Source organism: Equus caballus, chromosome 18, assembly GCF_041296265.1.
Source record: "Equus caballus isolate H_3958 breed thoroughbred chromosome 18, TB-T2T, whole genome shotgun sequence".
NCBI classification, from domain to species: domain Eukaryota; kingdom Metazoa; phylum Chordata; class Mammalia; order Perissodactyla; family Equidae; genus Equus; species Equus caballus.
The window spans coordinates 12,192,086-12,218,712 of NC_091701.1; the positions used below are offsets into that span (position 1 = coordinate 12,192,086).

The following is a 26,627-nucleotide window of genomic DNA, read 5'->3' on the forward strand; positions in this document are numbered from 1 at the left end:
ATTTTTCTAATCATTAATTTTTCTATGGATGCCTTTTACAGAGACCTAAATGAATGAGTAAAGTTAGTGGTTACCTTCTTGTGAACTTTCCAATAATAGAATATTAAATTGGTTTTTGCCGAATGCTGCAATCCTGAATTCTTCTGTGAAAGTTCATTAGGTCCCACAGTTAAGTTCAAAGATGGAGAAACATAAAATGAAAGGAAAGCTCTGTGCAAAGTGGGAAATAATTTCCAGAATATAATAGATTTGCTATAGACTTTTGCTTTTTGCCAAGGGGGAATAGCAGGGACTGGACTTCTACCTGAAACAACTAAAAAACTATGCAAAATACATGAAACAATCTTTTGCAAATATTGGACATCAGGCAGCACAAGACAGTGGTTCCCAGGATAAGGGAAACAAACAAGATGACCCCTACAATTGTGCCACCTTACTGCCTGGAGAGAGTCTGTAGGCCACAGAGCAGGGAGTAGGAATCAGGCAGAGCCTGGGGAGTTCCACGGTTTTAGGAGTCAGAGCTGGCAGTCTTGAGCGGAGCCTGGAGAGTTCATAGGGCAGAGAACTGGAATGGAGAGAGCTGTACAAAGAGAGGGCTCTGAAGATCTTCAGTGTCTTGAAGATTTGGAGATGTGAGTCTTCAGTAGAATATGATCAGCACAAGTGTGTAAGGAAACTACTGGAAGCCAGGTAAAGAACCATCAGAAGGTAGCAGAAAGCAAAATGCTCAGAGCTCATACAGGCTTGGGGATAGTTTTTATTCACACCAGCCAGAATGGAAACCTTGTAATTCACAGGTTGTTGGGTAGAGTGTCTAGAAGGGTGTTTCTGCAATACTAAGGTGAAATTAACCCTAAATTCTTTACCTAACAAAGCTCAAAAGCAAGACTCAAAAGGTTCTATTTCCAAGTAATTTAACAAAGCTGAGGATGTTTGTAGGAATATAAAAATATCTAGCACACAACAAGATAAAATTTACAATGCCTTGCATCAAATCAGAACTTACCAGGCATGCAAAGAAGCAAGAAAATATGAACTGTAATTAGGAGAGAAATCAATCAATTGAAACCAACCCAGAAATGCTGCAGATGATAGAATTAGTAGACAAGGACAATTAAAATAGTTGTTATAACTGTATTGCAAATGTTCAAGCAGGTAGAGAAAGATTGAACATGTTAGAGATGGAAGATACTTTTTTAAAAGACCCAAATTGAACTAGAAATGAAAAATACAATGTCTGAGATGGGTATACACTGGATAGGATTAACATGCAGATCAGATGGGGCAGAAGAAAAGATTACTAAACTTGAAAACATGGCAACAAAAACAATCTGAAATAAAGTGTGGAGAGGAAAAGGACTGAAAGAAAAATAAACAGAGCGCAGGGAGGTATGGAGCAACTTCCACTAGCCAAATATACATGTAATTGGAGGCCATGAGGAGAGGTGCTGGGATGGGAGGACAGAAGACATCCCTGAAGAAATAATGGTTGAAATTTTTACAAATGTGATGAAAACTATAAACTCACATATCCAGCAGTTCAACAAATCTCAAGCAAAAGAAACATGAAGAAAGCTACATCAAAACATACCATAATGGAATTGCTTACAACTGGGAATAAAGAGAAAATCTTAAAAACAGCCAGAGAGAAGAGGACACGTTACAGAGAGAAGAACAAAGATGAAAATGACAACAGACTTCTCATCGGAATCAACGCATGCCAGAAGATAGTGGAATAACATCTTTAAAGTATTGAAAGAAAAAAGTTAACCTAGGATTCTAGTCCCATCTTTTAGAAATGAAGGCAAAATACAGACTTTTTCAGACATACGAAAGCTGAAAGAGCCCATTGCCAGGAGATCTGCACTGGAAGAAATGCCACAGGACCTTCTTCCAACTGAAGGAAAATGATACCGGGTGGAAATCTGGATGCACACAAAGACATGAAGAGTGCTGGGAATGCTAAACATGGGGAAATATAAAACTTTTTTTTTATTTTAAAAATATTTTTAAAAAGCTATTTGACCATTTAAAAAAATAAGTGTGTTGCGGGTTTATGGAAAATATAGGACAGCAATAGCACAAAGGCCAGGAGGGGAGAAACGGAAGCTTGCTGGTGTAGGTTTCTTTCACTGTATGTGAAGTGTTAGAGTATCACTGGGAGGTAGACTTACAAAGCTGTTCACTACAGACCTTAAAGCAACCACACACACAGTCTCTCTCATACACACACCCTAAAGGCTACAGACAATAAGCCGACAAAAGAGAGAAAATGGAATCATAAAAAGTTGTCAAGTAGTCAACCGAAAAGAAGGGAAAAGAGGATATATAGAACAGATGGATAAATGAAAAACAAATGACAAAGTGGTAGATTTAAACCCAACCATATCAATAATCACATTAAATGTAAATGGTCTAGGGGCTGGCCCTGTGGCCGAGTGGTTAAGTTTGTGCACTCTGCTTCCATGGCCCAGGGTTCGCCAGTTTAGATCCTGGGCATGGACCTACACAGCACCCATCAAGCCATGCTGTGGTGGCATCCTATGTAGAAGAACTAGAATGACCTACAACTAGGATATATAAACTATGTTCTGGGGCTTTGGGGAGGAAAAAAAAGAATATTGGCAAGAGATGTTAGCTTAGGGCCAATCTTCCTCACCAAAAAAAAAAGAAGAAGAAAAGAAAAGTAAATGGTCTAAACACCCCAATTAAAAGACAAATAGATAAGAGGAAGTCCCATTTATATGTTGCCTACAAGAAATACACTTTAAAGATAAAAAACAGTTAAAGGTAATAGGATGAAAAAGTTATACCATGCTAATACTAATCTAAAGAAAGCTGAACTGCCTATATTAATATCAGATAAAGTAGATTTCAGAATAAGAAATTTATTGCTAGGGATAAAGATCATTTTATAATGATAAAGTCATCAATTAATCAAAAGGACACAGTGATTCTAAATATTTATGCACATAACAACAAAGCTTCAAACTACATGAAGTAAAGCTGATAAAACTACAAGGAGAAATAGATGAATCTGTAATTATTATGGGAGATTTTAACACACTTCTCTCAATAATTGATGGAACAAGTAGACAGAAAATCAGTAAGGATGTAGAAAACTTGAACAACACCGTCAATGTAAATTGACCAAATTGACATTTAGAGAACACTCCGCTGGACAGAAGAATACACATTCGAGTGCACGTAGAACATTTACCAAGAGACCATATTCGGAGCCATAAAACAAGTCTTGATACATTTAAAAGAATTCAAATCATGTATTTTTTATTTTTTTTACCACAGTGGATTAGAAATCAGTAACAGAAGTATCTCTGGAAAATCCCCAAATATTTGGAAACAAAATAACACACTTCTAAATAACCTACTGGTAAAAGCAGAGATCAAAAGGGAAAGTGTTTTGAACTGAATGAAAAGTGAATACACAACTTTTCAAAATTTGTGGGAGGCAGGTAAAATAGTACTTAGAGGAAAATCTGTGGTACTAAAAATGCCTAAAGTAAAAAAGAGAAGAGGTCTCAAATCAATGATTTCAGCCTTTATGTTAAGAAACTAGGAAAAGAACAGCAAATTAACCCCAAAGTAAGTAGAATAAAAGTAATAATAAAGATCACACCAGAAAATAGAAAAGCCATAGAAAAAATCAATAACAGCCAAAGCTGCTCATTCTTTGAGGTTAGTAAAATTGATAAACCCCTGCCGGACTGGTCAGGACAAAAAAAAGAGAAGACACAAGTTATCAGTATCAGGAGTAAGAGTTGTTACATCACTACAGATTCTTTATAGATGTTAAAAGAATAATAAAGGAATATTTTGAATGACGTGAAGCCATAAATATGTTATCCCAGGTAAGCAGACAAATTCCTTGAAAGCCCCAAACTACCAATACTCACTAAAGAAGAAACAGATAACCTGAATAATTCTGTATTTTAAAATGAACTTAATTAAAATACATTTCAACAAAGAAAACTGCAGTCCCAGATGGCTTCATTAGTAAATTCTGCCATACATTTAAGGAAGTAATAATCCCAATTCTACAGAAACTCTTCCAGAAAATTAAAGAGGAAGGAATATTTATCAGCTCCTGCTGAGATCATCTCTACCCTGATACCAAAACCAGAGAAAGTACTTAGAAGAAAGACAAAGCTACTGACCAGTCTCCTTCCTACACAGAGATGTAAAAGTTCTTAACCAGGGGCTGGCCCCGTGGCCGAGTGGTTAAGTTCGCAAGCTCCGCTGCAGGCGGCCCAGTGTTTCGTTGGTTCGAATCCTGGGCGCGGACATGGCACTGCTCATCAGACCACGCTGAGGCGGCGTCCCACATGCCACAACTGGAAGAACCCACAACGAAGAATACACAACTATGTACCGGGGGGCTTTGGGGAGAAAAAGGAAAAAATAAAATCTTTAAAAAAAAAAAAAGTTCTTAACCAAATTTTATCAAATCAAATCCAACAATATCTAAAAAGGAATAATAGGTCATGACCATGTGGGGTTATCCAGGATGGTTTACCATTCAAGGCAGTGTAATTCATTAATAGTTTAAGAAGGGAAAACCATATGATTATTTCAATAGATGAAGACAAAATCCAGCATCCACTCCTGTTGGAAACTCTTGGTAAACTAGGAATGGAAGAGAACTTTCTCTACTTGATTGAGGATTATTATGAAAACCTAACACCCAACATCGTATTTAATGGTGAAAGACTGTGCTTTCCTCCTAAGATTAGGAACCGGGCAGGGATGTCTGCTCAGGATCACTTCTATTCAACATTGTGCTGGAGCTTCTAGTCACTTCATTAAGGCAAAAAAAAGAAATGAAAGGCATCCATATTAGAAAGGAGGAAGTAAAGCCGTCATTATTCACAGATGACATGATTATGTAGACAATCCGATGGAATCTGTAAAAACACTATTAGAAGTAATAAGCTGAGCTTAGCAAGGTTATAGGATACAAGATCAATATACTAAAATCAATTGTGTTATTAGCAATATACAGTTAGAAACAAAAAAAATTAATAATCACTTCAAAAATATGAAACGCGATACATTTGATAGATGTTTAAGACTTTTGCATTGAAAACTCAAAAACATGACTGAGAGGAACTTTTAAAAATCCTGAATAAATGGAGAAATATACTGTGTTCATGGATTAGAAAACTCAATATTAAGATGCCATGTTGCCTTAAAATGATGTCTAGATTCCATCCCAATCAAAATCTCAGCAGGCTTTTTCTTTTTCCCCTTCAGGTTAATGTAAAACTTATTTCTAAAGTTTAGAAGTAAGTTATTCTAACTTATCCTGAAATTTATAAGGAAAGTCAAAAGACCTGTAGCCCAAATAACTCACAAAAAGAAGGAAAAATGTTGGAGGAATTACACTATCTGATTTCATGTCTTACTACTATAAAGCTACACCAATCAAGTTAGCGTGTGTGGTATTGATATAGAAGTTGACATAGATATTAGTCGAAAACAGTCCAGAAATAGACCTAGACATATGTGTTCCATTGATTTTTGGCCAAGGCATTTTTGGGGGAAGAGGTGATCTTTCCAAAAATGATGCTGGAACAATTAGATGCAAATAAATGAACCTCAACTCTTGCCTCCTACCGTATAAAAAAATAACTCAAAATTGGTCAAGACCCAAATGTGAAAACTGGAACTAGAAAACTTCTGAAAGAAAACATAGGAGAAAATCTTAGAGACTTTTATTTTGGTAAAATTTTCTTAAATACAGCACAATGAGCACCAACCATAAAAGAAAAAAATTAGTAGGACTTCATTAAAATTAAAAACTTTTGCTTTTCAAAATATACTGTTAAGAAAATAAAAAGGCAAACTATAGACTTGGGGAAAATATTGTACAACATATATCCAACAAGGGACTTGATTCTTAAATAATGACTTCAAAAACCCAAACTCTTACAACTCAATAATAAGACATACAACCCAATTAAAAAGTGGGCAAAAGATTTGAACAGATACTTCACCAAGGAAGATATATGGATGGCAAATAAACACATTCAATGAGACTCGTCATCACTAGCTTTTGGTGAAATGCAAATTAAAACCATAATGAGAGCAAAATACGCTCACTAAAATGGCTAAACTTGAAAAGTTTTATTAATTAAAACCCAAATTTTGGCTGGGATGTGGAGGAACTGGAACTCTTGTATGTTTCTAGTGGGAATGTGAAAAGGTACCACTTTGAAAGATGGTTTGGCAATTTCTTGGAGAGTTAAATACACGCACACTGTCCAATCCAGCTGTTCCACTTCTAGGTGAAAGTGTGTCCACGTATGCGTGCTCATAGCCTGATTTGTAGTAGTGCAAAATGGGAAACGACCTTTTTCATTAGGAGGTGTTCGTTGTTTTTCTCTTCCTCTTCAAGCATTTTTATTTGTATTTCCACTAAAGCTCTCATCTCACCATAACACGTTTAATGTCTGATCCAGCTGCTTTAGTCCTGCCCTTCTCAGTGCTGCATAGTGCGAGTCAGGAGCGCTGGATTCCAGTCCCAGCTCTTGACGCTGGGCTCACCGATTGCCTTCTTGGGACTTCAGTGTTCTTAACTGCTGACGGAAGGGGTTAAATTATATGTATTCATTCATGAATATTTCTGAGTCCCCGCCATGTGCTAGGCACTCTTTCAGGTATTGGCAACACAATGAAGAAAATAGGCTGTGGTCCCTGCCCTCGTGGAACCAGTATTTATTAATCTATTATGTGCCAGACACTGTCCTAGGCTTTGGGAAGACAAGCTATAGTGTCTTAATCTCAAGAAATTTATGAATTGGTAGGGAAGAGAGACCAGAATCAATAGAGAAAACTATAATTGTAAAAAATGCTATGAAGGAAACAGTATGGGGGGAGACCTCGTTTAGCAGGGCCGTCAGGGGAGACCTCTCTGCAGAGGGGACACTTGAGCTGAGATCTAAAGGAAGAGAGAGAACAGGGGCTCTTGTTGGTCTCTGTCATCATCTCTTCTCTCAGAAGTCTAGCTTGAACCTAAGACAGTGATTTGATTTCTTCGACTGTAGGCATCTCTAAATGATAGCAGCTTCATGGAGCCATCTTCACCTCACGCCTCTCTTCAGGGGCTTTCCTTGTCTGGTTTAGGAAATATAAATAGCAATAAGTTAAACGGATTTAATTCTCCTTTCTGATGTTTAATTAATACTTTTTTGGCCCATCTTTCATAAGTGAATGAGAAACAAAAAGGATCAAATGAACGTGCCTCTGGTAAGCCTAAGCCAGAGGTTTCACTTGGGGTTTGGGCTGGCAGATCTGGACTCCAGAGAGGTTTCCTTTGGCGTGTGATGTTTTAAAAGTCAGAAAATTTCACCAAACCCCCAGACTTTTCAGCATTTACATTTAAATCTTTAGGTGACCAATTAGAACTGAACGGCAGCAGCCCCTTTAATGGGGTGCATACTCTCAGATCTCACAGCCCCCTCCCATTTGACCTGCCTCACTCACTCACTTATGTCACCTGGCTGGCCCCCCGTGAATTGTTTGTCTGAGCATAATCTCAGGAGGTTTTTGTTTTGTGTTTAAACATTTATGCCTGGCACGAGTCTGCTGCGAGCCTGATCTACTGGTACTGGGCTGGGTGATTCTAATGTGCAGCAGGTGAGAACCACACTCTAAGACCTCAGCCCTGGCTGTGAACACACCTTGTTACAGGATTCACGCGGGAGCACGCACGAGCGTGCGCTGTCAAGAGTGGGGCCTTGTCCTGGTACCTTCTTATTTACCCTGTCCCTGGATAGTAGGCACTTGAAATGCTTGTAACATAAATGAATAAGTTATATTTTAATTTTGGTGTATATTTGACTTCTAAAAAACAAATGTATTTAAAAAAACACGTTTCCTCGTTCAGCTGTGTGGGTTTCTTCCCCCTGAATTCAATAGATAACACAGTCGTGTGGTTTTAAAATCAAAATATAAGGAGGAATACAGTGAAAAGTCTCCCTCCTACTTCGGCTCTCTGTCTGACCAGGGCACCCTGCTTCCTCCCATGAAAGTATAAGCAAATGCAAACATAGGTTCTTGTTTTTCCCCCTTTTTACTCAAAAGGTAGCTTACTAAAAACAATGTTCTGCTTTCTGCCTTCTTTACCCTTGACAAGTCTTAAAGATCTTATCGTATTAGTAGAGAGATTCCTCCTCCTCTTTTTGGTTGTTTTACAGTTGAAAAATATGTTTCCTTGTTTGGGCATATTATAGTTTATTTAACAAGTACCCCCGCTGAAGGACATTTGGGGTTTTCTAAGCATTTGCTATTGCAAGTAATTTTACAGGTAGTACCCTTGTACATATGGCCTTTCACACATACACACAAGAGTGTGCAAGGTATATCTCTATGATAAATTCTCCAAGAGGAATTGTTAGGTCAAAGGGTATATGTAATTTTGATATATATTACCAAATTGCCCTCTGTAAGGCTTCTGGCATCAGATATTATTAATTAAAACTAATACTGGTATTTGGAACACTGTTTTAAAGAGAATATTTACTCTGATTTTGTTTTGTTTTCTTTGCTGAGTTAGAGTAGTCACATTGTAGGTTATCTGAATTTTGGTAAGAGTGATAAGATGGTTCTAGATCATTGGTTTCCACTACTGACCCAAACACCCTCAAAGGGTTCTCAGGTTCATATGCTAAACGAACAACAGCTGTGTAGAAAAGAGTGTCTCACACATGTGTGCTCTGTTTCAAGTGTATATAGATGCTAATGTATTTAATAAAATGCCGAATCATTTAATAGTGTTCCTGAATTCTTGGTTGAGCTCATAGCAGCTCCACATCTTATCAGCGGTTCCGTTGTTTTAGATGTCCCTTGGATTTTGATGGCATGTTAGCTGCATTTTGTGTCTCATCAGTTTTGTCAAAGCAGCTTAGTCTGCAGGTATAACAGAACCAAAAGACTATGCATATACTACGAGTGTCTATTTGAATATTTTGTAATAAAAATAACCTTTCTCTTATAGATATCCCTTTAAGGACCAGCCTGCCACCACCATTCAGAAATTATAAATATGGTAACCAATTTTTCTTATTCTTTTAAGACATATATTAATATAATTTCACATTAGTTTTATGTTGATATGAATTTAAATTTGGTTTTCAAAATGAGTTTACTATCTGTAAATAAAATCCAATATGGAAGTTTATGTAGAAATATAGGAATTGCAGTCTATCGTTAAAGTAAATTGTAATAGTGTAGATAAGTGGCCTATTTGTGAGGAACAGCATATTTGGCAAACTGTGTCTAAAATGAATTTCTTTGCCAGGTAATCAGAAAAGGAGAAATGATTAAAGACTAGGAATTGAAAGAAGAGATTTAACATTTTAAATGCCAGTAACTTGAGCACATTATATAGTAATTTTATATGTTGCAATTGTTGATTTTAAAATGTACTAACAAGGGGACTGGCCCCGTGGCCGAGTGGTTAAGTTTGTGCTCTCCGCTGCAGGCGGCCCAGTGTTTCGTTGGTTCGAATCCTGGGCGCGGACATGGCACCGTTCATCAGACCACGCTGAGGTGGCGTCCCACATGCCACAACTGGAAGGACCCACAACTAAAATATACAACTATATACCGGGGGGCTTTGGGGAGAAAAAGGAAATAAAATAAAATGTACTTAACAAGGCAAGAAGCTAGGTTTCATTATTTGTTATAAAGATGGTATAGTTACTAACCTTCAGCATAGTGACACTCAGCAAACTGAGACTTCCCTTCAGTATTATCATGCACTTAACAAATATTTCTGTTAATTGGTGCAGACATTTTAAGGTATAAATTTTTTATTACCTTACCGTAGATCGTCTTTTGGAGTGGCTTTTAATTCTGTTCCCGTTTGGTAGAGCAACTTATGACCTGAAATACTTTGAAATCACAGTCTTCCCCGTGTGTATGCATTTTAATATCCAGAGCCTAATTGTGAGGTCATCAGGGGTAGTCAAGCAGAAGCTGAAGGCGCTGAGTGAAAAGTACTTTGATTTATTGGACTTAAAGAATTTACATACTAAATATTGAATAAGAGAAAGGAATTAAAAGCATGATTAAGTAAATATGAAACTTCTCAATTTTGGCTTTATGGCTTTCAAAGTATAATGACTTGAAACAGAACCTTAAACTTGAATCAACCTACAGATGCCATTTCCAATTAAAATAGTTACAAATGGTTTCCCTTTTGGCATGGTGTGTTTGTGTATTCAAACTTATGTTCCTTGTAAGCTATTTTGAAAGATAAGTTTTAGATCGTGAAAGCACCAGAATATCTGACTGCTAATCGTCTTGGCAGTAATGTACCTTTTATATTATTCCACCTTATTAACACCTTTTTCTCCTAGTATTTCTATACTATTCAGATGAATTGACAGAAAAAATGAATACATTTATCTGTGAAGAAATTCGAGAACCAGTGGGTTTGGACTTCAAGTGACTCTGTGTTTGGCTCTTTAATAATCTTCTGCTTTGTGTTCAACAAGAAAGGCTGAGGTGTTTTGTCCTTTGGTAGTGGTCCCTGCTCTGTGGGAACACAGCACACGACTGTTGTGGGGTGGGAAGGGTACCAAGTCAAAATTCAGTTTTGCTAGTTGCTGTCTCTGTGCCCTGGGGTAGCTGGCTGGCTCTCTTGGGCAGGCCACCTGGAGTCTGAGATTTCTCAGAGCCCCTCCTCGCAGTTAATTGGTGTCTACATCTATTACTGATTTACTCTGACCAGACTGTGTGGGAGGCTGTCTTATTTTTAAATCCTTATCACCTGTGCGTTGTGCGTGTGTTGTGTGGTGCGAGGCTCTTAATCCTATTCATTTCATAAGGCTGTGTGAGATTAGATTAAACAATGCGTGTGTGAACACATTAAACACTACACCAATGTAAGAGATATTTTTATTTTTATGAGGTTACTTTCCTCAAGGAATTTTCATTAAGGAAACAATACCCACAGATGTTGTTTCTGTTAATAATGAAGTTTTTTTTAAAGAAGTAAAAACAAGTGAAAGAGATTATTGAACAAAGAAAGGGACGTTAATACCACACCTTTTGCTAGCTTATCATTTGGCTAGCTTATCATTTCTCTTTTCTTACCCTCTTCCCAGTTTCTGTTGGAGAGAAAAATCGGGTGAAAATTTCTGTTCAAAGCATTTCTTCTTCTGCCAAAAAATGTGCCCATCTTATTGTGGGGTTGCAGAACCTTTTAGAGCAAAGGTATTTCTAATTTCAAGACTCATTAGCAATATATATAGAACAGGATTAACATTTGGTAGGGTCAAACTACATTTTGCAGGTTGACTCTAACAGACTTTAAGCAAAGTCTTTTTGTTAAAAAACACCCTACTATTGGCTTCTCTAACTTGTCTCCAATCATAAACTAGTATCTATTTATAATGAGAAAATGAATGTAAAGGTCAGTCGGAATGATAGGTAATACAAAAGTCACTTTTGTTTATTTTCTTGTGTACATTGTAAGCTTATTTTTAGTAGTAATTGTAGCATATTTATGTTCCTAACATGCCTATTTCACTTAGGTTAGATTTATTTTTATTTCTTAACAATGCATAGTTATAGTCCTAGGATTAGGCTGACCTTACTTAAAAATTACAGTGGATGATGGAAAGTTGACTATCTAAAATAATGGGTAATTCAGAGTGCTGGTTTTTAACTGGGATAGGTGCCCTGTTCTTCTGTATTGTTAGAGCATCGTTGAATCAAGGTCTGTTGTTTAAATAGATCCTTTCATTTCGTTTCACTCTTAGAATTCCTCACTGAAGCTAACGGCATGATTGATAGAAATGAATTTTAGTTGAAGGTTAAGAGTTTATTCAGATATAATAATACATGTAGTCATAATATGTTAATTAAATGATTAAGTAAAACTGAGTGAAGATTTGGAAGCTTTCTGAATTTCAACCTGTTGAATGTTCTATTATGTAACTAAGACCTGATTGTTGCAGAGTTAGAATTTTACCCAACGTGGAGAAATTACTGACCAGAAAAGCACAGTTAGCCTGACTTCAAGATAAACAGATTGAGGAGTGAAGGAGGGACTGACTAGTAACGCAGATCGGACGGTGTGAGCTGGTGCACTATTTGAAAACCAGCAGGCAGATTTGGGGATTCTTGCCCAGATTACCAGTGATCCTTGATAGTGTTTGAATTCTGAGAGTAGTAACAACTTGTCATTTTGATCATTTGATCTCCTGTCACTGTAACTATTTTGAGAAATTAGTAGAGTTTTGAACTGCTTTTGTTAATATCTGCCTGAATTTAAGACATTTAAAAAAAATTTTTTTTAAATTTTTTCCTTTTTCTCCCCAAAGCCCCCCGGTACATAGTTGTATATTCTTCGTTGTGGGTCCTTCTAGTTGTGGCATGTGGGACGCTGCCTCAGCGTGGTTTGATGAGCAGTGCCATGTCCGCGCCCAGGATTCGAACCAATGAAACACTGGGCCGCCTGCAGCGGAGCTTGCGAACTTAACCACTCGGCCACGGGGCCAGCCCCTAAGACATTTTTTACATTATTTGCTAATCACAGCCTGTGGGAACTCCAAAAGACAGGGCAGTGTAATGTGGTTCACTTGTCTTCTGTTCTGAGGGGAAATGTGCTGAGTTGACTTCAGGTTATGGCACCTACACAATTGTGTGTCAGAGACGAAGGCTTTAAATATCTTTATACAGTTATCTTTAATTTTAATGGTATGCAAAAGTAGTTTTTCTTTTACTGTATACTAGATTTCTAAGTGAACCTGGTCATAAGGCAAGGACTTAAATTTCTCAATTTCATAGCCACGCCCCCATCTCACTAATCATTTGAAATGAAGTTTTAGAATAATCTTTGTAAAAAGACATCTTGTTTTTTTCTTTCAGATAAACTAAAGATTATTCATCAAGCACATAAATCAAAGGTATGTTTCATATGTACAGTATCTGGAACATAGCAAGTAATCAATCTTGGTTGACTTAGTGAATAAATGAATAAACACATGTACTTCTAAAGTATTTTCCATTATAATAGCATTTTTTATTTCGTAGGTACCCTTTCTACAGCCTTCTTTTTCCATTAAAGAAAAAATTTTGAGTCATATCTGTTAGTAATAGATCCTTTAATAAAGTGTTAATTTTAAAAAAAGCATACATGTTATATATCAAACAAATATTTAACATAAAATAAACATAAAACTTGTGAAGTACATTCAGGTTACATGTAAAGGAAGCCACTTGTTACCTGGCAATCCAATCTCTTTGATTTTCTTAATTCTGTACCAGAAGAAAAGAGCCAAAAGCAAATAAAAAAAATCTTCTTATTCTGGCTGGACTCTTTGTGTGTGTAACAGAAGGCCCAGCACTGTGGCTCTTGGTAAGAAACCTAGTTCCACAGAGGGCATGGCCTGCAATTCTAATGTTGTCTTGTCCCAAAGAGAACTGTTTGTTTATGTGTTTATCATGTGTTTACATTTCTGTCTTCTTGCTTTCTGAGAGTAATGTTTTTGTGAAGCCACAATCAAAGGTCAGCTTCTCAGACAGACATGCTAGAGTGGTCTTTTCTTCTTGAATCTCAGTGATCTTGTATAGACTCCTCATTAAAGCAGTAATCTTACTCTATTATACAAACTACTCAAGGACAAGGGACCGTATCTTAGTCTTCCTGTCTCCAATACCTAGCACAATGCCTCATTCATAGGGATGTTTCCATACAATTTTTGAATGAAGTGTTTATTTATGAATTCACTTAATTTCATTCTCTTCTCTAGTCATAGATGCCCTCCATAAACTCAATCAGCTTTCAAATAAATGTATACCAGGGATTACAAGAAACAGGCGTGAGGGTATGTCTGTTGACTGTGAATTAGTAACTTAAAAAAATTGGTTTTTTCCTGTAGCTTGAAACAGCCCATGTTTATTCTCTTATAGTTCTGGAGCCCAGAATTCCAAAATCAGTTTCACTGGGCTGAAATTGAGGCGTTGGCAAGGCTGGTTCTTCCCAGTAACTTCATTGTTTTATACCAAGGATTGTATATACAAATTTGACAATGTCCATCGTCAGATGCCTTACATTTAGTGCTCACGTGTGTCTGAGGCTGTGGTGTGGAGTCTGCACTTCGTGTGGATGCTAGAGGTCCCTCCACTGTATCTGACCAGACTCCATCCACTTTGTCTTCTGCAGACCAGAAGTGTTTACAACCTTGTCTCTAAACTGTGGGGAATAAGAAGCTTGGTCTTATTGAAGAGGGGGGAAAATGTATATAAATATAAAATAAAGCTAAAATGAAACAATGTGCTCTTTGACAAGGTTGTCAAATAGAGTGTGTCTGTCATTCTCAATTCATTGTTGCATTTTTACATTGTTGGGCTTGTTCATATGCTCATGTTTCCTAAAAGGAATAATTAGTAGATTATTTATCCTAATGAAGATCTAGTTCATAATATTCAAATAATCAATTTTATGACATTTTTAAAAATCAGTAAGTTTTCGTCCTATAGTTGGAAATATATTAGAATTGTTTCTTATATTTAAAACACGTTCCATCCTGGTATGTTAGAGTTATAAAATTAGGGCTTATTTTTCCAGTTGAACAATGTATTTATTTAAGGAGGGGTTCCAAAAACAAATTAAGTCACTTAGAATGTTTCTGGAATCTGCCTTATAAACTTTTATCTAACCATAACAATTCTGGTTAAGTACAGACTAGGTATCTTGGGAATGATTCTTCAAGTTTCCTCTTCAACTTTTATAAAGAAAAGGATCAATGTATTTTTACTGATACAATTTTAAAACTTCAGAAAAACTTCACCTACATGTGCCCATTTGCGCCTTGTCCAGCTCTCACATATTTTTCTACTTTCGCCATCTGCATTCTGTTCCCTGTGTGCAGGGCCTATAAGCATCACTGGCCTAGCCTGTCAGTTTTCCAATCCAGCTGTAATTTTAATCTCCTTCCTCAGCCAAAGAGAGAGACTTCCAAATAAATCCTGTGTCTTAAAGAACTTGTTCACAAAAGGCATTTTCCCCATTTCCCCAATTTTCTAGGTTTACAGACTTTCTTAATTACAATTACCAGGTGTCTACAGAAATTTCTTCCCGTCATCACGATAAAAAGGCTGTCTGGATACCTTCCCACCAGAGCCTCCTGTTTAGACTATGAGCCCAGTGTTTGTTGAATGAATGAATCAACAGTATAGGGCAAATAATTACCATAATATGATTTATGGTTATCAAGAAAATGTATTTGTATGTATATTGTAGATTGTAATCAGTAGGCTATTTGTAAAGTCAGAATAATTCCTATTAAAATGATTTGAAATAAAAACTCTAATTTCTATCTGCTATTTCATGAGTTTGGAAACCAGATAGCTATACTTGTTAAAAGTTTATGAAAGGAAAAAATCATACCCTGGAATAACCTTAGAAGAAATGTGCAGTATCTTTAAGAAGAAAATTTTGAAATGCTAGTGAAGATATTCAGTTGTCCAGACTCATCAAATGAACTACTCTTAAGATCTGTGCATTTTATTTGTGTGAAATTCTACCTCAATTAGACAAAAAATAAAACGTGAATGAAGGACTTAAAAATGGAAATGCTTAGGATATTTTGGATGGGAACATGCAGCAGCATGAAAATGTCAGTTCTCTTTTAGGTAATTTGCAAATTTAACGCTACCTCAATAAAAGAATAACCAGAGTTGCGTATATACATATGAATATAAACTAAAGAAAGTTGGTTATAAAACTAATATGCAAAAAATAAATAATGAAGAATAGTTGGGAAAAAGAAGAGAATGAGAGTGACTAGTCCTAGCATCTATTAGACATACTATAAAACTTTAGTAATTAAAAATAGTGTGGTACTGTCATGTGAACTGTTAGTTCAGTGGCACAGAATTAAAAGTCCAAACATAGACCCAAATATATATGGGAATTTAGTGTGTAGTAAATATGGCATTTCAACTCTATGGAGAAAATATGGAGGATTCAATAAATGGTATTGGGACAACTGGTGGACATCTGGAAAACAGTTAACTTGAATCCATATCCTTTTCTTTATGCCGAAATAAATACCCATTGGATTAGTGACTTAAATGTGAAAATGAAACCTATAGGTGAGGAAAGAGATGAAAGAGATTGAATGTGAGTGGATAGTTTGTTCAGGCCGGGTGATGGTGACATGGAGGGTTCCTTATACTCTTCTGTATACATTGTATGTTTGCGATTCCCATAATTCAAAGTTTAAAAAAATGAAACTAATAAAAATATTTGAAGAAAATATGGAATTTTAGAAGTAATCATAGAGTGAAGGCTTTTTTAAGTATGATAGAAAACCCAGAAACCATAAAAGATTGATACATTTTACTTTGTTAATTTATCCAACAAACATTCAGCACCTTCTAATAAGAAAACACTCTAAGAAAAATCAAAGAACAAATGAAAACTGGAGGAAAATTTTCTAACATATTATAGAAAAGGCCTAGTTTTCTTAGTATATAATGATACTCTACAATTCTATTTTAAAAAGGAACCTACAAGTCCATTAAAAAACAAAGTATTCACAACTTTACTCATAATAAAATGAATACAAATTAAGAATACACTTAACCTATATCTATTAGGTTGGCAAAGATCAGAAGGTGTTTTTTTTTTTTTAAAGCTTCAGTGCATGATCGTGTATCCTACTTGTTAGTTTTTAGTTCTCTATGTGAGCCGCCACCGCCACAGTATGACGACTGAGAGATGGGTGGTGTGGTTCCATTACTGGGAAGCGAACCTGGGCTGTGGTGGTGAGAGCCCTGAACCTTAACCACTAGAGCACCGGGGCCGGCTCCGAAAGTGTTAATGATACACCGTGTCAGCGAGGGTGTGGGAAACAGGTACTCTCAGTGATTGGTAGCATTAGCCTAAATTGGAACCACTTCTCTGCAAAGTAATTTGGCAAGAATTGTCAAAATACAAGTCACGTGTGCTTTCTGACCCACCAATTCTACTTCCAGGAATTTATCTTACAGATAAAACTTGTATCTATGCAAAATGATATACGTACAAGGATATCAGTTACAGGATTGTTTATGATAGCAAGAGATTGGAAACGACCTAAATGTCTATCCACAGGGACTGAGAGAGAGGGAGGGAGGGCGGGAGGGAGAGAAGGGGAGAGAGAGAGTGTGTGTGTGTCCTTTCAATGGAACATGCTGCAGCTGTCGTAAATTATGAAGCAGCTCTTATACTAATTTTGAATGATTTTAAGAGAAAGAAGATGTTAGAACACAGCAGATAATATGCTGCTGTTTCTGTGAAAAAGTCTACGTGCACATCTTTGCCTGCGTGTCCACGTACAGAGGTGGTCTCTGGAAGGAGACACAAGAATCAGTGCAAGTTCTCTGGAGGAGAACTAGGGAACTGGTGGATAGGGGTGGGAGGAGACTTCTCTCCCTCCCTCCATATGTACTTGGAGAATTTTGTATCATGAGTATGTATTACCTATTCTAAAATGAGTTTTTTTCCCTTTTAATCTGTGTGCTCTGGAGCTCAAGCCCCTGTGCTCTCCAGGGGGTGAAGTTGTGACCCGTGGAGCGTGGCTTCTGGGCCGTCTGTTTTGGCCCAGAGAGGGCTTTCTGCTGCCTCTTCCTCTCAGCCACATTCTAGCTAACCAGTTTGTTCTGGTTGATAAGTGGTACTGTGTGCCCAACTAGTGGTCACCTCCATGGGCTGTTTAGGGGCAGATATCATCTCAGAATTCTCTCCTGTAGTTATAATGTTTAACTGGATTTGTAGATATCGTTGGAGAGCAAACTCATCCACCCCCAACCCTGAGAAATGTTACGGTTAATATGATCAGTGCTTATTAGATGGGCAAGGTTTTCAGAGATGTGGACTTTGGCCATTGATGTAAACTTGCTTCTCTTGGAAGTCAGACTGGCAGAGCTTGGACCTCAGTCCCGTGGCTGACCAGCCGTGTACTCTGGGCCTATATATTAACCTCTCTGATGTCTCCTGGAATGTTGTGAGAATGAGATGAGATGATGATGCTGGTGAGGACGACAACAACAGACCAGTGACAACTAATGTGGAGAATGCTTGCTACGCGACTCACGCTGTGCTGTGGGTCTTACATGCTTCATCTCATGTCATCCTCGCCACAAGGCACTAGAGAAGATGCATTCTTTCCCCCCTTTTTCACAGCGGAGGAAAGTGAGTCTAAGAAAGGCTGTGTGTTTGTTGAGAACACACAGTTGGCATTGGTGGAGCCTGGATTTTCACCCAGATCGAGCTCCAAAGCTCTGAGCTGTAGCCCTGTCTCCCCAGTGCCTTACATAGTGCGTGCACCTAGTAGGTACTCTGTCCACTTTGCTCCTTACAGTAATGGGAGTAGAATGTGACTCAGATTATTGCTCTGACCCACAGTAACAATTCTGTCTTTGAGAAATCTTGCCAAAGATGAAATACCTGTAAGTACTGATAAACTGCAGATTTTCTTTCTTTCTAGACTAATGAACTTGTGTTGAGTTTGGAAGACGACGACAGACTCCTGTTGAAAGAAGACGGCACTCTGCAAGCAGCTGGAATCGGTGAGAAAGAGCGCCGGGCGGTGCTGGAGGGGGCTCTTGCCTTCCCGGGCTGTGTGGGGACACCTGGCTGATTATATTTGGATAACTCACTGCAGAGTAAATGCTACCCTTGGCACTCTTTACACCTCCTGATAATTATTCCGAGGACGAGGACGAGAATGATGTACATTCAGATCATTTGACTGAGGGCAGTGGATATCTGCTCTCCAAATGCTCGCAATGCAAATAGTTCTTCTAAGAAGGTGTGCTCAGAATTCTGCTGAGGGTTATTTTAAGTGATTGACAGGTTATTACTCACTTAATAACCTACTTACTCTTATCAGCATCATTTGAACTGATGGTTTGAGAGAAACGGACCTGGTAGAACTAATGTGGAATAATGTAGTGAGATGTTGTTTGGCTAACACGCAGCGTGCTATCTGATAGTCATCCAAATCACTCAGGGCCGACCCAGTCATGGAATTTCAAATAGGAGCCTAGTGTGTGCGGTTGAGAATTTGCCCGATTTAGCCTTTCAACCTGGAATATACATGTAATAGTTCTGTTTTAAAGAAGTGCTTTGTGACACATTTTGTGACCATTAGATGTCACTCTAATTCTACTTATATGTGCACCTAAAGATGATCTGGCAAGAGGAGTGAAGATTTTAAGAGAAGTATGAGCAGGTGAAGGCATTATGCCTCTGACATATGTTTGGGGTCAGTGACTCTAATGAAATCACACAAGCACATTTATAATTATTTGTATGCACTGGTTAAGAAGCACTCTAAGTGAGGTCCGTATTCGAAAGGCTTCAATTTTTTGGACAGGTGTTCTGTTGCGTTATTTTAGTCCCATATGTCAGGAATTCACTTTTGAATGACACATGAGGCTTAAAGTGTTTCTGACATATCTTCCAATTTAAATAGGATTTTAAATAACACGTTATGAAATCTTAGACTTTGTTTTCTGTGTTTGTCTACACCATTTGCTAGATTTGGTGTCTTTCCATATTATGAATACATAAGATTGATTGCTATTATTTGAAAAAACAGTTGTTATTGTGGCACTTATTTCTTCAGATGCTATTATATTATTATAGCAGGTGGCACCTGTGTTACTGAGGCAAGTGGCAACTGGAAGCTAGCCCTGCTTGTTGTTGAAGCATAAAAATATAATGAATGTAACAGACTGGTATTGATTGTAGGAATTGACAGACAGCTCCATGGGAAAGACCAGAAAATCCAAAAACAAACTAAAAAAGTAAGATTTTGCAGTATAATAAAGTTTTGACATCTCAAATAAGTGGGAAAAGTATGAGTTAGCCAGAAAATGATGTCAGGTCCATTGCCAAAGCATGCAGGAAAATAAAATTTAAATTCTTATCGCAATTTTTATTCTAAAATAAATTCTAGTTGGATTAAATGTCATAATGGAAAAAATTTTTTAAAAAACGTTGCTCAACTGTTTCATAATCTTGGGGAAGAGAAGAGCTCGCTAAGCATGACCTTGAAGGCAGAGCCATCAAGTGGGGAGGAGTGATAGATCTGACCACATAAAAACTAAAAAATTGTGAACAGAGTTAAAGGAGAAGCAATGAGCTATGAAAAACAATTGCAGCATATATGACAAGTAAAAAGTTATTAGCCTGACATTATAAAGAGCTCTTATAATCAGTGTGAAAAAGATAAACAAGAAATTCTACCGGTAGAAGAAATAGGTAACATATGAAAAATAGTTCAACCTTATTAGAATGAGAGAATGCATATGAAAATAGAAGCTATTTTATGTCGTATATTAGTCTGGTGGTTAAGAGTTAGAGACTGGGGGCCGGCCCCGTGGCATAGTGGTTAAAGTCCAGCGTGCTCTGCTTTGGCAGCCTGGATTCGCGGGTTCAGATCCCAGGTGCAGACCTACACCACTTGTCAGACGTGCTGTGGTGGCGACCCACATACAAAATAGAGGAGGGTTGGCATAGATGTTAGCTCAGAGCTAAGCTTCCTCAAGCAATAAAAAAAAAAAGAGGAAGATTGGGAACAGATGTTAGCTCAGGGCCAATCTTCCTCAGCAAAAAAAGAATTAGAGACTGGAGTCAGAGAGCTTGAGTTCACAGCCTGATTCTGCCACTTACTCTCTGGGTGACCTTGGACAAGCAGTAATTATAAGACTAGCAGACATGCAGAGAAGTGGTTTGCACCCAAGGCAGTGTTGGGAGATGGGTACTCTCTTGTACTACTGTGGGAATGTTTGTGATCTCTAACTTTCTGTAGGTCAGTTTGACCAGTAAGACTTTCACAAACTTAACTTTCTGTCATGTCTATTACCAACCAACAGGAGTGTGCTTCCCCAAGCTCTGTGACTCCCCTGAGGTTGTGATATGCCTCAGAGGGGTGGCGGGGTCTCTCTCGCCTTCTCTGTCTGGGAATCACTGATGTAGAGCTTTATCTATCGAATGGAAATAGAATATATTCTGTGAAGTAGGTTTTAACCATTTAAACCATTATTGTTTAAAATGTACATATTTACATGTCTGTATGTGCATATGGAGAAAAGATCATATACCGAAATTACAGTAATGGTTTCTCTGGGTGGTGGCATTGCCAGCAATTGATTTTTCCTTTCTCCTCCATATTATGTAATTGCTTTTGTAATTTAAATTATAGAGTTTACATGTATCACTTGTAAATTAAGGAACCAATTTTAAAGAATGAACTTCTAAAGTTGGAGAAAATTGAATGAAGGCTCTACATTTTACTTGCTTCATGACCTTCTGTAAGCCGTTTATCCTCTCTGAACTTATATTTTGATTTCTGTAAAACAAAACAAATAATTAAGCCTGTTTTGGAGGGTTGTCGGAAAGGCTGAGTAAAAGAATGGATATGGAGGGGGCTGGCCCCATGGCTGAGTGGTTAAGTTTGCGTGCTCTGCTGCAGGCAGCCCAGTGTTTCGTTGGTTCGAGTCCTGGGCGCAGACATGGCACAGCTCATCAAACCACGCTGAGGCAGTGTCCCACATGCCACAACTAGAAGGACCCACAATGAAGAATATACAACTATGTACCGGGGGGCTTTGGGGAGAAAAAGGAAAAAAATAAAATCTTGGGGCTGGCCCCGTGGCCGAGTGGTTAAGTTCGCACGCTCCGCTGCAGGCGGCCCAGTGTTTCGTTGGTTCGAATCCTGGGCGCGGACATGGCACTGCTCATCAAACCACGCTGAGGCAGCGTCCCACATGCCACAACTAGAAGAACCCACAACAAAGAATATACAACTATGTAATGGGGGGCTTTGGGGAGAAAAAGGAAAAATAAAATCTTTAAAAAAAAAATAAATAAAATAATGGATATGGAGGCATCTGGAGCAATGCATGTAAAAACCTCAAAGATACTTCTTTCATTTGGAAACCATTTGGAGAAGGCAATGGGCAGCTGTTTGAATTTAATTAAATAATGAGTTGGTTTAATTGTCATTAATTTCGGACTTATGTAATGACCACCTATAAAGGTGAGAATCCAATCCCTCTTTTGTTGTCCTTGTTTTAAGGCCAGAGGTCTTGGGTCAGAATCAGAGCCTTTTCACGGGTTCTCCACGAGAACTTCAAACTGCCCCTGGCCTTGGCAAGCCCGCAGCCCTGGCCAAGGGCCGCTTCAGTCCCTGCCAGGAGCGATGTCCTCTCCTGCATGTGCCTTGTTGTTCCCTAGAGCAATGTTGGCCGTACCCTGGAGAACAAGCCACAGTTACACGCGGGGAAGGAGGTCGTGGTCCTTGGAGAGCAACAAAAAATTCTAAGTGGGAGCAGAGTTGTGAAAAATGATACTTGAAGTGTGCGATTTTTCTAGAGAATTTTCCCTCCCTTCGTGCTGTGTCTGGTTAGGTTTTTTAAGAGGTTTAAGAGAAAAATTCTAAGTCATCACTCTCTCCCTTTTTATCACTTGATCTTGCTGTAGAGTTGTCACTCTGCTGTCACAGCCGGTTGCCATGGGAATAATGCCAATGTAACAAATTTATCATTATGACTTTTCTGCAAAATTCATGAAAGGAAAAGAAAGATTGTGAGGGGGGAAATTAGGTGAACGAACTTGTTTGAAGATTTCTTTTCTCGCAGAGCAATTCTCTGGTTCCTTCCCTGACCTCTTATCTGCATTGCAGATCCCAATTGTGTATTCTCCGCCTGACAAGGGGGAAGTTTTTGCTTGCGGACTTGCTGCTAAAACACATAAGTCAAAAGATTTGGTTTGTGGAGGGAAGAAGCAGGCTTTACCTAGAATTTTTATTTATGATTTAAAGATTCTTACCTTGTTATTAACAATTGTAGTTTTATGGACTAATTCCCCTAAGTAATAAATTGGCATGTAAGGTTTTTGGCGATACTTTCTGTCTTTCATTTTGCTACATTTTACTACTATTATCTTTTGAATCCTCTCTGGTTTAGGAGAGAAATTGTGGCAGGGGAACTCTTCTAAAGCCAGCTGTGTTTTGTTGGAAATATTTTAAAATAAGATAGAGGGGCCAAACTGTAAATGCTTATCTGAGGGAAGAGTTCGCGTCTAGCCAGGTGCTGTAATAAGTCCAAAACTCCTTTGTGGTTTGTTTTCATTTTGTGCGTCACTCCTGTCTTCTGTTCAGGACTAGAACTCTGCCTCTGTGCCCAGCACCTTTTGGTTATCTCGGATGGACAGCTAATATTGGAGGCTTCTCCGGCTCTCACTTCTTTATCAGGATCGTGTTTGATTTGTGTTTGCTTGAAGTTCGGGTCACCTTCCCATTCTTTTTGTGGGTAGTAATATCTTAGGGCACACATGCTCTCCTCCTTTGACGGCATGTTAAGGTGGCTGTCCTTCACCTTAACACAGAAACAGCCATAGTCTGGTCCTCGGTGAAGCAGGGAATTTGGAAGTCCAGAGCAAGGGGTCAGAATGAACCTCCCCTAGATTGCTCCTCCCTTTTCACCCTCCCCTCGCTGTGGTTGGAAATCACAGTGTCCATCCTGTCAAAGGTCAGATTTATTTCACTGTTTGTTTTCTTCACACTGGAGTTTGAAATCTCTGCCAACTGATCTAAAACAGACGTTTGAAGCAAATATGAAATAAACAGCACAGAAGTTGGGGCTCTTCACTGGATTGTTGACCTCCTTTGGCAAAAACTCAGAAACAGAGCTCAGCTGTGAGCGCAGTTTTGAATGATTTGTGGATTAGGATTCTGTGAAACTTGAAGGGATAGGATACACTCCTGGACCAGGAGAGAGGGTGAAACATTGTCCTTTTGGTCTCAAATTGCTGCAGAAGCCACACCTTGACCTGCCCGTATTTTTTTTTTTTTAAAGGAAGATTAGCCCTGAGCCAACTGCTGCCAGTCCTCCTATTTTTGCTGAGGAAGATTGGCCCTGAGCTAACCTCTGTGCCCATCTTCCTCCACTTTATATGTGGGATGCCTACCACAGCATGGCTTGCCAAGCGGTGTCATGTCCATACCCGGGATCCCGGCGAACCCCGGGCCTCCGAAGCGGAACGTACACACTTAACTGCTACACCACTGGGCTGGCCCCTACCTGCCCGTACTTTTATTGGCAATAACCTGCGATTATCATCACATACAGCCTACCCTGGTCATTCATTACCTGTACCACAAAGTCAGCACACAGGTCTCATCTCCTTTCTCAGACGACAGTTGCTGGACCGTACACTACTTTCGTGCTGAGTAGTATGAGACTAGGGACTCAGAAACTATGCAGTAAATCTTTGTCCATAGGTGAGTTTACTGAGATAAGTTCATGGAGGAGTTAGTTAATTTAATTACACTTAATTTTTCTTAAGATTTTACATTTAATTTTTTTCTTATATTCTTTTACTTAAAGTCATTATTATTAATTTCCTGTTGAAGGTGTGTGTGTGTGTATGACCCATTTGGAAACATTATAAAATTATTAATTACATATCCAGAGTTCGAATGTCTGGCTTGTGTTCATTTCATTAAACTTGTAAGGCAGTATTAAAATGATCCACAGATGTATTTGGAGGGCTCTTACTTGATTTCATTTGACAGTAAGACAAAGGGATGAACTGGCAATGTATTTATTGGATTTTAGATTGCACATTCATTTCAGATTCGCATGCCAAGGCACTGTGCACCTGAGTGCACGGCCGCCTGCAGCACATTTAATTTAAAATCAGGTGCCCTAGGGGACCGGCACACGGTAGACTTCCTGAGGGTTCTTCCGGAGCCATTTTAAATAGAATTGGGGAAGCAAGAAGTGAAGGGATAATGATGGAAAGAATGATTATGTAGAGGTCTTGAAAATCTTTCATAATTCGTTTTCACTTTAATTGGCAAGTAAATTTGCAGTGTAAGGACATGAAATCATTCTCTCCAACATTTTCAACAGAGTCTTACAGACTTTAAAATCATCGTCTTCTATTTCTGTTTGAGGACCACAGTACTGAAGTTTAAAATCCATTTTATGTCTTTAAGTGCTCAGGATGACTTTTAATTTATATGTTGTTTTCCAATTTGTTAAGGGTGAAAAATTTTATCAACCCGGCGTATTTGAGTCTAACCCATTTGTCAATCTAGTTTTCTTGAAAAAATGCATTTGTCTGAAAATAAAATCTTTACCTTAGATGATCTCCTTTTGAGCCTGTATAATGAGAGATGGCATAAATACTTTACATAAATAATGGATTGATCGATCAGTTAATTAGACCCAAGAGAACCTATGTGACTGACAAAGCGTTTTTGTTTTGACCTTTCTTTACATCAGCTTATTCTGAACCTATTATTACCGTACTGAAGAGCTGTATGATGTATTAGTTTCTCAAAAGGGGTGCAGATAAATGTCAATGCAGTAAGTGGACATTCTAATTACAGTTCGCCTGTATGAAGCCAACTGCCGTGTGGGCAAAGCATCCTGTGAAGGTCTGTATGTAAATAGCACATCTGCAGACAACCCGGCATCGTGATTATTAAGAACAGTGCTTTTGCTGCTTCTCCATTAGGAGGATGATTAGAGTCACTTGCAAATTATATAGGTCTACCTTAGGGCTTGCTTCCCTTCAGAAAAGGAGCTTTTTATATAGAGATCTCAAAATATCTCCTCTTTGAATATTGAATTTTTTGTAGCCCCCTTTGCAGCATTTTATTGACTCCAAGTGTGGAGCCTCTTAGCAGTTCTTTTAAATGCTATTTTCTTGTAAAATTTAACCGTCCGTTAACTTACCGTTTGCCCGGGGTGCATGTGCTTACAGCCCCCCCTCACTGATGCCTAGTTCCTCCTGCTGTGTCTCGCCCCTCCACCCCCAGGCTCACTGTGACAGGAGTTTGCAGTCTGATTTTCATCAAGGTAATCCTCATTTAATCTTAAAGATGTAGTAGGACTGGAATGAGGATCTGAGACCATGGGTGATTTTATTTTCTTCTTTCAACATTTCTGTATTTTCTCTAATGAGCACGGGTAACTTTTGATTGAGAAACATTAAATTTGGTATTCTTCAAACCAGCAAAAGCATTTTTAATGAAATGTCATGCTGAGCTCTTTCATTCTTTTGTGATAAATTCCAGTGATGAGATGAGCGTTGTAGACCAAGAGACCGGTGGTAATTCTTGGCATCCTCCCTTATCCTATTTATTTGGCTTGAAGAATTTTGCTTGTCTGTTTTTAGAGGATATGTTAATTGAGTGATCAGTATTCATTACAAATAATCTTGTCTGTTTTCTTGTCGAGATTCTGCAGGCCCTTTTGCTCTTTCTGTAAAAGCTAAGCAGACTGTATTAACTTCTGGTTTAATTTAAAAAACGAATGTGCAACTTGTTGGCGCAACACCTTAAAGAATTGCATGTTTAATAATTGGAAGGCTTTCCATCAGATTTGTCTCCAGTCTGAATTAATAATGTTGCTGACTTATTGTTTTAGAAGACGGAGTCCTTGACCTGCTAGGTTGAAAGCATTGTGACTGCTCTGAACCTTTGTGGGTCCTGTAGCTGTGCCATGTCCCCTGTGAATAATTAGAGGTATTTGAAGGTATTGCGGTGGAAGCCAATTTGTGTCTTTCGCTTTGCATATTGTTG

The 26,627-nt window shown here is 38.3% G+C and overlaps 1 protein-coding gene across 14 annotated transcripts in view; it reads left to right on the forward strand.

The window, feature by feature from the left end:
- C18H2orf76 (chromosome 18 C2orf76 homolog) overlaps positions 1-26,627 on the forward strand; it is a 70,005-nt gene that overhangs the window by 40,565 nt on the left and 2,813 nt on the right. For 10 of the 14 annotated variants that reach the window (XM_023622780.2, XM_005601445.4, XM_023622779.2 and 7 more), the window contains 3 exons: positions 9,017-9,067; positions 12,901-12,938; positions 18,510-18,591. In XM_023622780.2, the coding sequence (XP_023478548.1) occupies positions 9,017-9,067; positions 12,901-12,938; positions 18,510-18,591 (171 nt within the window). The remainder of the gene's footprint in view (positions 1-9,016; positions 9,068-12,900; positions 12,939-18,509; positions 18,592-26,627) is intronic. The other 4 variants (XM_070241784.1, XM_070241785.1, XM_070241786.1 and 1 more) reach the window with 1 other exon arrangement.